This window comes from Heterodontus francisci, chromosome 15 (assembly GCF_036365525.1).
Source record: "Heterodontus francisci isolate sHetFra1 chromosome 15, sHetFra1.hap1, whole genome shotgun sequence".
NCBI lineage: Eukaryota > Metazoa > Chordata > Chondrichthyes > Heterodontiformes > Heterodontidae > Heterodontus > Heterodontus francisci.
Window position 1 is genome coordinate 24,681,608 of NC_090385.1, and position 17,699 is coordinate 24,699,306.

Sequence of the window (17,699 nt, forward strand, 5' to 3'; positions counted from 1 at the left end):
TTCCACACTCCCATCTATCCCCGATAAACTTTGATTCCCTTGCCTAACAAGAACCTATCTACCTCCGTGATAAAAATATTCAAAAACTCTGCATCAGTATTCACCAAAGAGAAGGACTTGGTGGATGATGAGCCTAGGGAAGGGAGTGCAGATAGTCTCCGTCATCTCATTATCAAAAAGGAGGAGGTGTTGGGTGTCTTGCAAAGCATTAAGGTAGATAGGTCCCCAGGGCCTGATGGGATCTACCCCAGAATACTGAGGGAGGCAAGGGAAGAAATTGCTGGGGTCTTGACAGAAATCTTTGTATCCTCATTGGCTACAGGTGAGGTCCCAGAGGACTGGAGAATAGCCAATGTTCCTTTGTTTAAGAAGGGTGGCAAGGATAATCCAGGAAATTATAGGCCGGTGAGCCTTACGTCAGTGGTAGGGAAACTATTAGAGAGGATTATTCGGCACAGGATTTACTTCCATTTGGAAACAAACAAACTTATTAGCGAGAAAAAGCATGGTTTTGTGAAGGGGAGGTAGTGTCTTACTAATTTGATTGAGTTTTTTGAGGAAGTGATGAAGATGATCGATGAAGGAAGGGCAGTGGATGTTGTCTATATGGACTTTAGTAAAGCCTTTGACAAGGTCCCGCATGGCAGACTGGTACAAAAGGTGAAGTCACACGGGATCAGAGGGGAGCTGGCAAGATGGATGCAGAACAGGCTCGGTCATAGACAGAGGGTAACAGTGGATGGGTGTTTTTCTGAATGGAGGGATGTGACTAGTGGTGTTCCGCAGGGATCAGTGCTGGGAACATTGCTGTTTGTAGTATATACAAATGATTTGGAGGAAAATGTAGCTGGTCTGATTAGTAAGTTTGCGGACGACACAAAGGTTGGTGGAGTTGCAGATAATGAGGATTGTCGGAGGATACAGCAGGATATAGATCGGTTGGAGACTTGGGCGGAGAAATGGCCGATGGAGTTTAATCCGGACAAATGTGAGGTAATGCATTTTGGAAGGTCTAATACAGGTGGGAGGTATACAGTAAATGGCAGAACCCTTAGGAGTATTGACAGGCAGAGAGATCTGGGCGCACAGGTCCACAGGTCACTGAAAGTGGCAACGCAGGTGGATAAGGTAGTCAAAAAGGCATACGGCATGCTTGCCTTCGTCGGTTGGGGCACAGAGTATAAAAATTGGCAAGTCATGTTGCAGCTGCACAGAACCTTAGTTAGGCCACACTTAGAATATTGCGTGCAATTCTGGTCGCCACACTACCAGAAGGATGTGGAGGCTTTGGAGAGGGTACAGAGGAGGTTTACCAGGATGTTGCCTGGTCTGGAGGGCATTAGCTATGAGGAGAGGTTGGAAAAACTCGGATTGTTTTCACTGGAACGACGGAGGTGGAGGGGTGACATGATAGAGGTTTACAAAGTTATGAGCGGCATGGACAGAGTGGATAGTCAGAAGCTTTTTCCCAGGGTGGAAGAGTCAGTTACTAGGGGACATAGGTTTAAGGTGAGGGGGGCAAAGTTTAGAGGGGATGTGCGAGGCAAGTTCTTTAAACACAGGGTGGTGAGTGCCTGGAACTTGCTGCCAGGAGAGGTGGTGGAAGCAGGTACGATTGCGACGTTTAAGAGACATCTTGACAAATACATGAATAGGATGGGAATAGAGGGATATGGGCCCTGGAAGTGCAGAAGGGTGTTAGTTTAGGCAGGTATCAAGATTGGTGCAGGCTTGGAGGGCCGAATGGCCTGTTCCTGTGCTGTACTGTTCTTTGTTCTGCTTCCATCACCTTCTGAGGCAGACAGTTCCAAAGTTGCACAACTCGGGGGGGGGGGGGGGGAACTTTCTCTCATCTCTGTTCTAAAACGGCGACCCCTAATTTTAAAATAGTGCCCCCTAGTACTGGACTCCCCCACATCTTCTCCACATCCACCAAGTCAAGACCGTTCAGGAGCTTATATATTCAGTCAAGTCTCCCCTCACTCTTCTAAACTCCAGTGAAAACAAGCCCAGTCTGTCCAACCTTTCATCATAAGACAACATGCCCATTCCAGGTATCAATCTAGTAAACCTCCTCTGAACCACCTCCACCGCATTTACATCCTTAAATAAGGAGATCAAAACTGCACACCGTATTCAAGATGTGGTCTCCCCACTGCCCTGTATAACTGAAGCATAACATCCTTACATTTATTTTTAATTTCTCTCATAATTAAGGATAGCATTCCATTAGCCTTTATTACCTTTTGTACCTGCATACTAACTGACTTCTGTATAGTGGGTGCACATGTTGCACTTTAAGCAATGAAGTGAACATTACATACACAAAAAGGCACATGCCAGAATTTCAAGCTGCATGGGCAGTTGGACACTGAGATGCACTTTCAGTAGCACAGCAGCTGCCAGCCCCATGTAAATCAGGTGCTTTTCCTTGAACCAGCAAAATTTGTCAGATTTGGAACTGGAAGGCACAGGTGGGAGCAGTTCCCACTGCGATCACAGCCAGAGAATTTTCAGGGCTGTGGTGTCTTAAATGGAAAATGCAAGCCTGTGGAAACAAATAAAACTCTGTTAGAAGAAAGGTTTAACATTTTGCACAACAATGGAGTTGTTCCTCACATTAAGAGAAAAGCCATTCCATTAAGAGTGAAAACAGCCAGAGCTGGTTATTACTTGGCCTTTGAGATCTTCAGAAACACATAATCAAATTCCTATTGAGTCTGAGTTTTTCAAAGAACTTGGAAGCACTTTGTGCAATTAGTTGGTGAAAAGCTGCTTTGCTCTGTAGACAGCATTCTGCTTGAGCCCCACGCTGGATTGTTGAACTAAACAATTCATGCGAGAGTCTAAGTCGAACATGGACAATTGCAGCTACTTGGAAAATGTGCAGTTGGTCTCGTTCACATTTCAGGAATTGGATTTCTTTGTGGTTTAGATGTATGTGTTTTGAAGTAATTTGTTTATATCCCCTATGTCCAACTTTGTACAAAGTGTAGATTCTAAACTTGTTGCACCAAGATGTTGCACTTAAATATGAGGCCCACCCTCTGCAAACAACACTTTAAGCTAATTTAAAGAAAAATGGAGTTGCCCTTTCTCTCTTCCCCCCCCCCATCCCCCATTGCCCCCTACTAAGAAACTTTAACCACTAAAGTACTGAACCTATTGTGAAAAAATAGAACTATGGCTACAGCTGCTTGACCACCTAATCCTAAATGTTCCAAAGCAAGATTTTGAGAGGCTTACTGTTTTGTTTCACTTTCCAAGCATAAAGGTACATAGTAATATTTAATAATAAAAGCTCCCTTTTCAGGGAAGGTTTAAAGAATATTTGCACGAGTAAATTCCTCTTCACTATATCCATGTTTTAGAGACTGAAAATGGGAGCTGGGCTGACTGGAAAATCTTGCATCTCCCAGGCTGCCATGGTTGCCTCTTCGAATGGGATGCCCAAGGCTTATTTTAACACCAAGATTGAAATTAGCAAGCTTTTTCTGGTATCTTGGGCAGTGGTGTACAAGCTACAATCTGGTCCTTGAGCCTTCGCAACCCCACCAACAAAGCCCAGCCATCTCACTTCTATTTTTGCTTTTATTTGCTTTTTTTCCGGGTTGAATTTCACAAATCAATGGATACTTTAGCTCAAATTCCATTGGTATCATGACATGCGCCTCAATGACCCACAGACAAAATGCTCCTAATCTTAGTGTCTATTATGCTGTATTCTTTGATCGAACTACCTGAGATGAGGATCAGCTCATCATTTTCATGAGCTAGCCCTTGACTAGATACAATATTCAGACATCTTTTCAAAAAAGGAGTTACAATAGGTGGACAATAGCAGGCATAAGTAGAAAGCTTGGTGCTTAGTTACATTCATTATTGTTATCTTATGTCCAAAGCCCACAAGACATTATTAAAACAGCCTATTAAAACACATCCTAGTGACCCAGCTGCCAAATTCCCAAGAACCAGGTGAAATGCTGCACCATTTCCAGTGCATAACCTAAATTGCAAGAAGGATTCATTGTTTTCCTGAAGGCCTACTATCCTAGACTAGGCTGTACATAAGGACATAGGGACCAAGGGTTGCTTACGGAAGTGGACTTTTGCACTGGACACAAAGTATTTGGAGTGAGTTTGAATTAGATTTGATTTCTCCAACACCTTCCTTTGTTTTCTCCAGAGATCTACCCTACACATACTCTATCCTGTACTATGTTGTACTCACCTATCACCTCTGTTCTTGCCAACCTCCACTGACTTTTTTCATTCCCAAATCACTGTCAAAATTCTCTTCCTAATTTACTGACCCTCCATGGTCTTCACAAACATTATATCACCCTTTCCATCCTGATGAATCTGGCCTACTTGGGTTCCACTCCTCCCTCTGCTCCACCATTGCCTCCAATCAACATACACCAGCACTCTGGAATTTCCTCCACCACATCTCTCCCCACCCTCAAAAGCATCAGTAAAATGTAGCTGTTTGATCATACCTTTGGTCACCTCACCACCACCCAATTCTTCTGTTTGTACTTATCTGTTTGCCCCTCTCTTTATGAAGCATCTAGGAACATTTTAATACATTAAAGGCATTATTCAGATGCAAAGTTGGAGCTGTCATTTCCACCAGAAATGAATGTCACATTGCAGCATAAGCACTTAAGAAAAAGGAGCAGGAGTAGGCCATGTGGCCCTTCAATAAGATCATGGCTGATCTAACTCAACTGCACCTTCTCTCACTATCCTCATATCCCTTAATTCTGTTCATACCCAAAACTGTATGTATTGAATTTACTCAACGACTGAGCATCTACAGCTCTCTGGGGCAGAGAATTCCAAAGATTCACAACCCTTTGAGTGAAGGAATTTCTCCTCATCTCAGTCCTCAATGTCTGACTCCTTATTCTGAGACTTTGACCCTGTGTTCTAGATTCCCCAGCGAGGAGAAACCTGTCCAGTGAACAATGAGGTTGTGGGATGGTGGGTTAAGTGGTGGGAGGGGAGATCAAATCCTACAGCCTATTAAAACTATTTTCTTGTTTCCTTTTCCTTGCAGCTTGGGTAGGTGCAGTCTCAATGGGGATGATTTTCTTTTGTTCTCCAGTAGTCAGCATTTTCACTGACTGGTTTGGATGCAGGAAGACAGCAATGGGCGGTGCAGCAGTGGCTTTTATTGGACTTCTTTCCAGCTCCTTCACAAAGTAAGAGTGGATTTCTGTCTTAATATACACACACTAAGTTAGTCATGCTTAATAAAGTTTATTGCTGAAATATGAAAGTGTGTCACCGTGAAAGTTGTTTGGAGGCTGATCAGCTGCATTGGTACCTGGATGCCAGATGAAGCCATGTCCTTAAAAAGAGGCCTGGATGTTACTGGAAACGAGGATAGGCTGAATGGAATTCTTTCCACTCTGACCTTTATCCTTGACTGCAGATCCACCTGATCTGATGAACTACCTGCTACATTTGATCATACTTTATGGTCCATCCAACACAGTTCTATCCTGTTCAATCTTCGTACCTGAATGCCCACCCTAGGCCTCAGTATTTTATTTTTAGTAATATAAACTCCTGTCATTTTTCATGTAATATTCTTTTGCTGATAGTTGGAGGTCTCTGTCATTTGTCATCCCTGGGCAGCATGCAACCTGCTTTCCAGCCTGCAGTAGTGCCATTCTCCAAGCCAGCTGCCAAGAATTGCATGAAAGTAACCTGAGATAACTTTCCTTCTAATTTTTTCATTGGTACTTGTACATTTGTCTTGCATTGGCTCACCTTGCAGTTATATATTAGAATTGGTTGCTCAGTGAATGGAGAAGCATTAGGGGCTTGAACCTATTTCGTACTATTTTGTGTTACCACATACTGATCCCCCAGTATCCGCTTACAGGTGCCAAGCTGAGATATTTTAGCTGTGCAATGCAAGTGATTATATCTGTCTTTTGCTAATGTTCATAAATTCTCAGATTTGACTAATTTTAATAGGGAAACTGGAAAGACTTTTTACTGCTCAGGTAGTTGTGAAATAATATCTAGGAGTCATGAATTTTCAAAGTATTTAAACCACTCATACCATCAAAGAACAAAATTCTGGAATTAATTTATTTATGAAGATAAATTGGAATCCATAATCTGTACACAACCAATTCTTTAGCAGAAAGGGTGTCCCAGATGGACAACAAAAGATCAGATGTCAAGGTTTCAGTGGGAGAAAAATGTGGTTTTGAAATCTCCAATAAAAATTACATTCGGAAGGGATGAGACTGCACCCTTGCAAAACGACATTTTCAGAGCCAGGGATGTTTGAAGTAATTAAGACTTATCATGCAGTTTAAAAACTCTCGTACACCTGAATCTGCCAGCCCTACTTTTTCTGGTGTGTTTAGCGGGTAGCTTGTGGGCACCTTCACGCTGTTACATGTACTTTAATGCCAAGTCTCTGAGGCCCCAGTATCACCGCTTGTTGAGAAGCAGAACAAAATGGATAGCAACTTCCAGGCTTCCACTGTGCGGACTGTTGCTGTCCAACTTACTCCATAATAACGGTGAGTGCTGATAGCATCAACATCTGGGCCATTACATCTGTGCACACTTTGTATCTACAAAACCCTACTTGTCGCATTTTGCTAGTCAGCTTTTCCCCTTATAAATTTCTGTGCCCGCCAATATAATGGAAAGTGCCCATGTAAACTTGTCATGTTATCGTTACACCTTTCCACCAGCATTGGCCCTGTAGCACTTCAGTTTTCCATTTCTCCACTACTCCGCTTGTACTGCAGTGAAACTGATATTCCAGCTAGTTATACCACTTTGAGCAATTTTGTCATTTAACTAGAAATAATATAAACTCAAAGTATATGAAACAAGTATAAGACTGAGGCAATATTGAGTTGTTTTAATATTGTGAAAGATCTTGATGGAATGTTTAAAGAATACTTTCACCTCTTGGTGAATCAGTAACAAGGGAAACTTCAAATTAAAATTGTGATCAAGTGAGGAGAGAGGTTAATGCAGAGGATTGTTAAAATATGGACTGCTTTGCAACTGAAGCTTGATGCAGAGACCACTGTCTCTTAAAATAAAATTGGATAAAGATTTGAAGCAGGAAGGTATAGGGCTATGGGGAAAGAAGTGTGGTGGTATTATTCTTGGATTGCTGTAGCAAAGATCTAGTGTAGCACAGTGGGCCAAATTGAGGTCTGTTATGTTGTAAACTTCAGTGGTTTCATGGATTTCATGTGAAGCAATGAAAATGTTGTCCAAAAGGGATACATTTGGCAGTTTTAGCATTAGAAAACATCACTGCTTAAGTATTTTTTTAAATACTAACTGAATGCTGCCTTCTGCATCTATTCATATTATTCAAATAGAGATAGCTGATGACTGATCCATCAGTTAGTATGCAGAGAAAGAAAAGATTTGCATTTATATAGCACTTTTCACAACTTCAAAATGCTCCAAAGCACTTGACAGCCAGTGAAATGCTTTTCAGGTGTGGTCACTGTTGTGCAGCAACTCTGTGGTTATTGCTGAAAATAGAGACATGTTGTCGAAGCTTTTCACCTTGCACTCATCAGGACAATCTGCAAGAATAACCAGTGAATGGGAAAACAAGAACTTGTACTGCATAAGAAGAGAGTGCTGATTGGCAAGTGAACTCTGGTGGAGGTGTTGCCATGGAGAATGCACCAGTTTACAGTGACTGACAGTTAACTGCCAAGCTTTGTTTGAAATTTAAACTAGGCAGCTTGACTCTGGTCAAGGCATTGCCCTGAAGAATGAGCCAGAAAATGGCTGTCACTTATTTTATTTAGTATCATGGAGATACAGCACTGAAACAGGACCTTCGGCCCACCAAGTCTGTGCCGACCATCAACCACCCATTTATACTAATCTTGCATTAATCCCATATTCCCTACCACATCCCCACAATTCTCCTACCACCTACCTACACTAGGGGCAATTTACAATGGCCAATTTACCTATCAACCTGCAAGTCTTTGGTAGGAAACCAGAGCACCCAGCAGAAACAGTCACAGGGAGAACTTACAAACTCTGCACAGGTAGTACCCAGAACCAAACCCAGGTCACTGGAGCTGTTAGGCTGCAGTGCTAACCACTGCGCCACTGTGCTGCCCCTGAAAAAGGGTGCATGTTTGTACATATTCTTTCTGTTAACAAAGAACAGGGCCCTGTGTTTTAACATATATAGCTTCCAGTATGCGCAAATGCGCCACACTGCGAGCCCTACTGACAATCTTACATTGGTTGTCAGTGTAATTCTTGGCATACTGCAGAATATTTAGCAAATGTTGTACAATCGCGGAATCACATCTAATGTTGGACACTGTTTTGAGTTTTGCAAGCATGGGCTGGTCGGGTACAGCCCATACCTTGCCCGTTGCAAACAGCAGAAGGGACATGCTTGATGCAATCCGCCAGCCTTTGGGACATACAGCCTATATACCTAGCATCACACTGGCATTGAAATTCATATATCACATTACTCATTTGTATGATAGGCAGGGTGTCTTTTAGGCTTGACAGCAGCATCCTGGTAGCAGCAAACACCATGCGTTTTCCTACTGCATAGTAGCAGCATGAAACAGTTAGCTTTACCTGTGGCTCAAATTTTTGGGATACATTACGCTTCCAGAGTAATTTGAGGTAGACTGGGCACTTTTCACGGCAGAAAATGACGGCCTTAGGCCCGTTCATAAGTTTGCGCGATATACAGCAAGAGATTATTTGATCAGGGTAGCCATTGTCATGCAGGATGTTTTTGATTCACCCTATTTCAGCGTCAAGCAGCTATTCACACAAAGCCCACCTCTAGTACTGCTCATTCGCTTACTCTTGACCACGGTGCCCTACACTTTCAGATTATTTCTCAGACCCACTGGAAAGTATTTACAGACCCCCAGGGGTCCATGGACCCCTGTTTTAGAACCACAGTCTTATAAAATGTCTTGCCAGGCAAGTGTACTGCTTTAGCAGAAGAGAACATTAATTTTTATTTGCTACTGTCACACTCACGAAGAGAACGATGAATTATGTAATAAAAGTCAACTGTTGAACTGAACTACATATGGACACATTTATGGCAGACAAAATGAAGTAGAGGTCAGGTGACCCCTCCTGTACTGTCAATAAACATATCTGTCTGTTGAAGACAAAACCCATTGTCCACATCTGAATTAGCTTTGGGAGAAAACCCATTGAAATGTAAAACAGCCCATCCCATGCAAACAACTCCTGGCTTCAGGAATGGAGCCAACAAAGACTGTTGCAGACAAACTGACTCCACAACCAAGACTAAAATAATAGGTGTGAAGTGGCACTATCCATCAAAATGGATCGCATTCAGACACCATGAAACAATGATTCCCACATCCTGGAACAGTGTATGAATCATCCCAGGGGAGAGAGCCCTTGGTCACCTGACTGACATCCCAGTCTGACAAGTTTCTACCTTAAAAGGTACCTCTCTGGAGAGAGCGAGCCAGAGAATCTCTTTTTCCAGCAGAACAGCAGTGAGACTGTTCCAATTAAGCAGGAGCCTTGCTGACATCATCGTCCAACTACTGCAGCAGAGAAATTGCAAAGTGCCTTTGGGACTCTCCATCTGCACAAGTGAACCAGGAATTTCCCCATTGACTTCAGGTAGAGACTTAACTACAAAGAGCCTGTAACATTTCATTATTTTCAAGACAACGAATGTTCAGGCCTGCACCAATGTAAGATTTCCTCCCGAAAAACTTCTAAAGGTTTTCTTAAAACAATGAACCCTTTTATCACAATTGGACTTTAACTGCATGGTACCACTCTACTTTCTATCTTTGTATGCGTGTGTGTGTGCGTGCGTGTATGTATGCATGAGTAGGAAAGGTTGTGAACATTCTTTGGTTATTGTGTAAAAATAAACATTCATCCTTTTTATAACCTACAAGAAAACCTGTCATTTGTCTATTTATTTGACCCTTAAAAACACTAGGACTAAAACACTATCTGCATTCACCTACACCACTTCTCCGCTGTTCATAACACTGCTGTTGGCCAAAGGAAAGGATAGATAATGCTTTCTAATTGACATCAGATGTAACACTTTAAATTACATTTCTTAAAAGGTAAGAAAGCCAGTTTGACTTCTACTTGACTTGATGTGCTGTAACCAATCAGTTGACATGCGCAAGGCACAGCAATTACACCCTGTTGTCCTAAAGGGACACACCAAGTTGCACATAGCTACACTTCAGCAGCAGAATAATGTATTGTAAGTTATATATAAAGTTCTTGTCCTCTGACTTGTGAGCAGCTCCACAGGAGAGCCATTAAAATCTACATAGTTTAGAGTCTGTCATGTTGCAAAACATCGAAAGTATTAAGAGACTCTTGGGGCAGGTGTTTCCACTGCTTGTGGGAAATTAGCCAAATGACTAAGGAATTTAAAGTGCACATTATGTTCAGCTTAAATCTAGCATCCATGATCTGTTGCGCTAGTTTAACTGATACTGGCCTAGTCCATAAAACTGGCCATGCCCCCAGATTAAATTCATCACAATTACAATTTTCTGCTAATTATGCTCAATTGCAAGCCTTCAGGGAGGCTCTTAAAATTAAGCTGTTTTAAGGTTCCTGAGCCTAAAAGATGTGTTTTAAAATCTTTTAAGAAACTGACTACTGCACACCAATATATCTAGTAAATGGTTCTGCATAGTTTTGTAAAATTTTCAGTTATTCAAAATTGGGTTAATTGTGGCAGGAATGTGGAGTTGAGGTTAGAATCAGCCATGATCTTATTGAATGGCGGTGCAGGCTTGAGGGGCTGAATGGCCTACTCCTGCTCCTAATTCGTATGTTCATGTTCTGTGGCCTTAAAGGGACAGGCCACATAAACACAGCTGCACTTTAGCACATACATTATTTCACTGTATAATGCTGCTGTCTCAATAAAACAACATCTCCTTTGACTTGGCATAAACAATGTCATAGAACATTTGCTATGTAAACAGAAAAATACTAGGAATATATCTTTGATCTGGAAAAGGTGTGTAGAGTTGAAAGAGAAGTTTATGGAATCTGGTGGAAGGGATTCAAGGAAGAAGCAGTGGGTTTAGAGACAGTTTGTTATGGGATCCGAGTACAGAGCCACCAAGCCTGGACAGTCTCACTCCAGAATAGAGGACAAGTGGTGGGGAAATGTCAGGTATTAATGAGACAATTTTCCAAACTTCTTTGGAAACAGGCATTGTACCTTAGAGACTGGTAAATATTACAGCCTGTTGTGTTGGGAAGCTAGTAGGAACCTGCTGACTTAACCCAAGCACGTTCATTAGTGCGCGTGGGAAACCACCAACCCCCCACCCCCCGGGACGGCCGGGTATGAGGTTTAAATATGTTAAATGGCAATTAAATACAATCTTAACCCAAGATTCTGCCTTTAGCTCTGAGCACATGGGTTTCCTGAAACTTGCCAAGCAAAACAGGGCAAGGGAACAGCGGAGATTGACAGGACTGAGTAATTGAAAGGCTTTAAATACTGAGATATGACAGCTGCTTCCTTGCCTAAGTGAAACGGTTTTGCTCTGGGAGTGTGCTTTCATTGCTTTGGAGGTGAATTCCAATAATTTGAAGGTCATTTCTGCTACCTTGGAGTTTTTTACCTTTGATCTTCACATCCCAGCTGTCAGCTTTTACAGCAGCATGGGAGTCATCTAGGCGGTTCTACCTTGAGACTCTGAGGAACAAGAGGGGCAGCAGGAGCAGTCGCTGCCTTTTCCTCAGCCACTTGCCACTGCACAGGTCAGAGTGGATGAGCACAGAGCTCCAGCTCGCAGGAGGCAATATCCCCAGCACAAGGTATGCAGTCAGAGGATTAACATTCTAGATGTGACTGAGCACCAATGCCTCAAGAAGTTCAGACTTTCCCAACAGGCAGTTGCTGACATTTGCTGCCTCTGGAAGATCTTCCAAGTGGATCAGTGGGCACACATTTCCAATGGCGGTCAAAGTTCGATACCTGGAATGGGCGAGCTGTCTTACAAGGAAAGGTTGAACAGGCTAGGCTTGTATCTTCTGGAATTTAGAGTAAGAGGCGACTTGATTGAAACATATAAGATCCTGAGGGGTCTTGACAAGGTGGATGTGGAAAGGATGTTTCCCCTTGTGGGAGAATCTAGAACTGTTTAAAAATAAGATAAAAATAAATTTAAGACAGATGAGGAGAAATTTTTTCTGAGGGTCGTGAGTCTTTGGAATGCTCTTCCTCAAAAGGCATCTGTTGGTGACATTTGAGAATGCTTCCATTCTGACCCTCGCAGGATCCCTTTAAATAGTGAAGCTGAAACAGATTGCAGCAGGTTGTCATCGCGCCTGCCTGCTTTAATTGGTCAGGAAACCCGGAGGTCAGATGTAAATGCTGTAGCTGGGTTAGAGCCACTGAGAAATGTGCTGTTGGAAATTCCAGGCTTCTGACTCACTTCCAGCTTCAGGGCTGTGAAAAGTTTGGAACGTTAAAATTCAGCCCATAAGGCTTGATCGGGTAGACATAAAGAAGGTGCTTCCACTTGTGGTCACATATAAGATAGTCACTGATAAATCCAATAAGGAATTCAGGAGAATCTTGTCTACGCAGAGACTGGTTAGGATGCAAAACATGCTACCACAGAGTGGTTGAGGTGGATAGCATAAATACATTTAAGGGGAGGCTAGATAAGGCTGCGAAAGGGATAGAAGGGTACGCTAATAGGGTGAGACAAAGTTGGGGTGGGAGGAGGCTTGTGTGGAGCATAAACACTGGCAAAGACAGTGGCGACAAATGCCTGTTTCTGTGCTGTAAGTTTTTTTTTGTGTAATTCTATGTAAGGATGGTGACACCACCTCTTTAAATATAACCCCCCCCCCCCCCCCCCAAGCAAAATACAGCAAATGTGTATGAGCAGATTCAGATCATAGGGGCCACAAATTACCTCAGGGAATACTGGAAGCCATCATTATGTGAACTGAACAGTGGCTATCAGCAGAGAGGAGAAAAACAATAAAGAACAAAATGATTTGGCTGCTCTAGGCTCAGTTTAATTGCAAGTCCTTAGATCAATTATCTGACAGCATTTCTTTTTACCCCATGACCTGGAACAAAGACAGGTTTTCCCATCTAAAAATGTTTGGCAGGGGAGGAAGCCAAAGTCAGATAGCTGGGAATCTTCGTAATTTTACAAATATGATGATTACTCACACATTTGCATTTACTGTATTGAATCAACTATTTTGAAAAAAGAAAGCAATGTAGCTAGATCAAGTTTCTGACATGGTCGTTGACCGTTTTGCAAAATGTAATGTTACAGGTATGACATATAATAAATTACAGCATCTGTTAGCATTGTATACAAATCATTTGAAAGCCTGCCACCCCTTTGAAATCTGTATTTGAAGGCACAGTCCAACTAAGCTGTTGCATAAACTGAGGGCTCCCTTCCATACATCATACTTTTAGGTTCTTTCTTTCATTAACTATCCTTATTTCAGAGGCAACAAGTGAACATGTAGAGTAACAGTCAACACAATTCCACTTTACTTAACTTAATCTTGTTTCTAACTTTTGAAAAACAGACATAAGTAATAAGCCATGTGCCCTGTCCCTTTTGAGGACTGATTGACTTGTTTTTGGTATTGCCTTCTGTCTAGATAACTTCTAATTGCAAAACAGTCTCTCATTTCAGCTTCACTCTCTGGGCCCCCCAGCCGACACCACACAGCTTCTTGTATGTAACATGACTGCCTCTGTGTCTATCTTTTTTTTCCATGTTCCCAGTCAGGATGGGAGGGGCATGGGTGGCTGTGATGCTGACTTCCTCTCTGTTAATGATTTAACAGCAGGACCGTCAATACCCACAGTGGGGTATTGATCTAAAGAAAACATCTGTTGCTGTTGTTTAAAATGAATGGATGCTATCCTGGCACATAAACCTTGAACTTTGAATGAAAGAATTGCCTCAATTTGGAGTAGTCTGAGTTGCAGCATTCCACAAAATGACCACATGGTTTTGATGAACATTTTAATTCCTTTAGCCTCTGACTTTTTGTATGAATTCACTTTCTCTTAAAACAGAACACTTAAACATAACTCAATACCAAAATCCTTTCTGTAATGAAAAGAATGATCAAAAATTCTGAAATATGTGGGCTTTGTGTGAATATATTTTTGGTTGGCAGATCTAATGGAGCATAAAAGACGCTTTAATTTAGGAATCCACCTGGGGATGATATCAATAGGTGAGCGAGACTCCTTTAGACGTTCATTGTAAATTGCCACAGGAGGTTATATAATTCAGGACTTTGAGCTAGGTCCACTTCATATTGAAGTTTAATGCAGCAGATGTGGTTGTATAATTTTTCTATCTTCCAGGGAGGGATTTTTTTATTCGTTCATGGGATGCGGGTGTCACTGGCAAGGCCAGCATTTGTAGTTCATCCCTAATTCCCTTGACAACTGAGTGACTTGCTAGGCCATTTCAGAGGGCAGTTAAGAGTCAACCACATTGCTGTGGTTCAGGAGTCACATACAGGCCAGACCAGGTAAGGACGGCAGGTTTCCTTCCCTAAAGGATATTAGTGAACCAGGTGAGTTTTTTTTACAACAATCGACAATACTTTCATGGCGGCATTACTGAGACTAGCTTACAATTCCAAATTTTTATTCTGGAATTGAAAGCTAGTCTCAGTAATGGTGCCATGAAATTATCATTGATTATCATAAAAGTCCATCTGGTTCACTAATGTTTTTAGGGAAGGAAATCTGCTGTTCTTACCTGGTTTGGCCTACATGTGACTCCAGACCCACAGCAATGTTAAGCTTATAAATGTAGGTGTGTATTTTGTCATTGCTAATGTTAGTTATCTGTTTGCTATTGAATAAATTTATTTGGTAGATTACAACCTAAGCCATATGGACTATCACTGTCTGAAATTGAGGAAGATCACATGAAGCCATGTGTTAAAATCAGTGAGCTGAAACACAGTGACGGAGGTTTACTGGTGGACCCCCTGGGCTCACTACCAGTGACCTAGATATTGGCCAGGTAAACGCATGTGCTGATTGTAGTTAACAAGAACACCACTTTTAAAGAGGTCAGTTTAGATGGACCCATGAAATCATAGGAATAGGCATCTTCAGAAATGAGAAGGGGAAAGGGAGGGGAAACCCTTTCAAACAGAAAGCAGTATTCTACTATTTAGGTTCAAATACACTTTCAAGTTGTGCTCTCTTGGATTTTGATTTTGGCTGAACCCGATGCATTATATTCTCCACGATATTCTTGCTGATAGGCTGATTTTCAATGTGTGAAATTGGCATCTAGATCACCAAAGGGAGATTCTAGCCTTCCTCAAAAGACAAAATTCTGATCTGTATTTCAACCACATTCCAAACATTTTGCATTCGGCTTTTAAGGAATTAATAGTGAGGAGAAGTTGAAGTTTCTGGAAGTGCGACAATATATTTTCTCGGGGTAAAGTACTACATTTTCCTTTTCCAGTTTAGTAAGTGCAAATCTGAGACGGTGCAGTACAGTATAGCAAGGATAGAACATTCCTGTTAAACCCTGAAAATGTAATATCTATAAATATTATTCATTCCATTCTGCACAGACTCCGAAACACACAAGGCGAGAATCAGTCATAAAAATTCCATACGGAAGGAAGCAATTGAATCCATCACACCAGTATTGGAGGTGACTCTCTACCGATCTAATCTCAATTCCCTGCACTTTACCTTTAAATTTTTTTTTCTTTTTGCGTTCTTGTTTGATTCCCTCTTAAACAATATGATTGACTCAACCTCAAGAGCCTCAGTTGTGGCCAAGGCTTGTTTGGCTGCCTTGAACCACTGCAGTCCCTGTGATGACTGATACAACTGTGTCTTGCTAGCCCAACTTTAGAGGGCAGTTGAGAGTCCAGCACGTTGGAGTGGGACTGATGTCACCTCTAGTTAAAGACAGCAGGTTTCCTTTCCTGAAGGACATTACTTGAAATTTTACAATAATCTTCATGTTCACTTTACCGACACCAGTTTTTTTTTTTATTACCAGAACTCTAACTAGCACAATGGGACTAGGACCTTTTAAAACCTGCTGCACTTTGATTCCCTGCCCACCAGATGATTCAGCAGTCCCTGCACATATGGCAGCATATGCAAAATATTTAACTGAGCTGTGAACTCATGCCATCCAGCAAAGCAGGTCCCCCACTAGGCATTGAGTGCAGGTCTTTTTAACCACAATTTGGAAAATTAGCAATATAATGTTTTTACTAAAAAAAAAGTTTTTTAAAATAAAACTTGTGTTGCCAGTTTCTAACTTTTTTATCTTGGAGAAGGTAAAGCAACAGTGACGCATTGGTCTTCAAGGCACTCGAGATTAAGTATTTTCTGTCCAAAAAGAGGAAGGCTGTGATGCAGAGATCCTATTCCTCAGATTGCCTGTTGGTTTTGAAAGGACCGGTACAATTTCCCTACACTTTAGATGTATGTCAATCTAATGTCCTCCACAAATTGTTACAGCATGCAGCAGACAGAGGAATTGTCAATTGGATGAGTTCTTCACTTATTTTATCTTCATGTGCTCCTTGACTAAGCAAGCAGGCAAGCGAACATGTAGCCAAGCTTCTGCAAACATGCATTATTGGGTAAATTCACTGAACCTTTGGTCCCAATGGAGCTGCGCTCGAAGGGAGTGTCGCTTGGAGAATCCTCACCAGTGTTGTAGCCTATTTCTGACCCACATTCCTTTTGAGTGAGGTTTCTTGTGGAGCATGCAGGATCTGAATTCATTCTACTAACTCAACTGCAACAAAAGTGCACAAGAGGCACCTTTGGGGTAGTGTGCCCATTCTTAAGTAGCAATATCGGAGCTACATTCACTACATCTCTGAAGCAGCATTACTAAAACTGCGAACTTTGTGTGATGGAAGTTGTGTTCACTTACAGTCAGTGAGGTATTTCTGTAATAGTACCTTGCCAGTTATTTATGTTACAGCTTAAAAAAAAAAGGACAGAGGATGTCATAGAAATCCCTTCTCAACATAGATTCATCAGTGACTGTCTCAAATAACCTGCTGGTGTTCATCTCCAGGCAAGTACTTATTCAAGGTATTTGTACTTAATCTTGGGTGGATTTTAACATGCAGCAGGGGCTGGTTTTTCGGCCCCCATTGGGACCAGGAATAGAGGTGCGATCGGGGGCCGGCAAGGTTACCCACCCGCGTGTGGCGGGTAGCCAGTTAGGCTCTTATGAACCTAATTGAGACTAATTAAAAAAGGCTGACTGTCATTTTCCAGTCAGCCTCCAGGTTCTCACAGGCAATGGGGGTCAGTTTAGGTGCCTGGAGGCAGGCACTGAACAGCAGGGCAGGGGGGTCAATACTCCAGGCAGGCCTAGAGGCCCTCCCTGTCTGCTTGGGTGCAGGGGCAGCCACAGGCTCCCCTGTAGAGAGATTCCCCTCTTCCTCCCTCCAACGTGGTAGACTGGCTCCTGAATCTATTTAAGTAAAGATTTTAAAAAGTTGTGTAGAGGGTATCTCCATTTTGAAGTGCCTTTGCTCTCACTTTCCTTCCATTGCAGCTTGCCGCTCTTCTCAAGCTGGAAGGCCTCCGACTGGCCTTCCAGCTTTGAGAGCCCACCCACTGTCCTAATTGGACA

At 42.2% G+C, this 17,699-nt stretch overlaps 1 protein-coding gene across 2 annotated transcripts in view; it reads left to right on the forward strand.

Annotated features, from left to right (window-relative positions):
• slc16a2 (solute carrier family 16 member 2) overlaps positions 1-17,699 on the forward strand; it is a 98,016-nt gene that overhangs the window by 38,707 nt on the left and 41,610 nt on the right. For both annotated transcript variants that reach the window (XM_068047262.1, XM_068047261.1), the window contains one exon: positions 5,063-5,207. In XM_068047262.1, the coding sequence (XP_067903363.1) occupies positions 5,063-5,207 (145 nt within the window). The remainder of the gene's footprint in view (positions 1-5,062; positions 5,208-17,699) is intronic.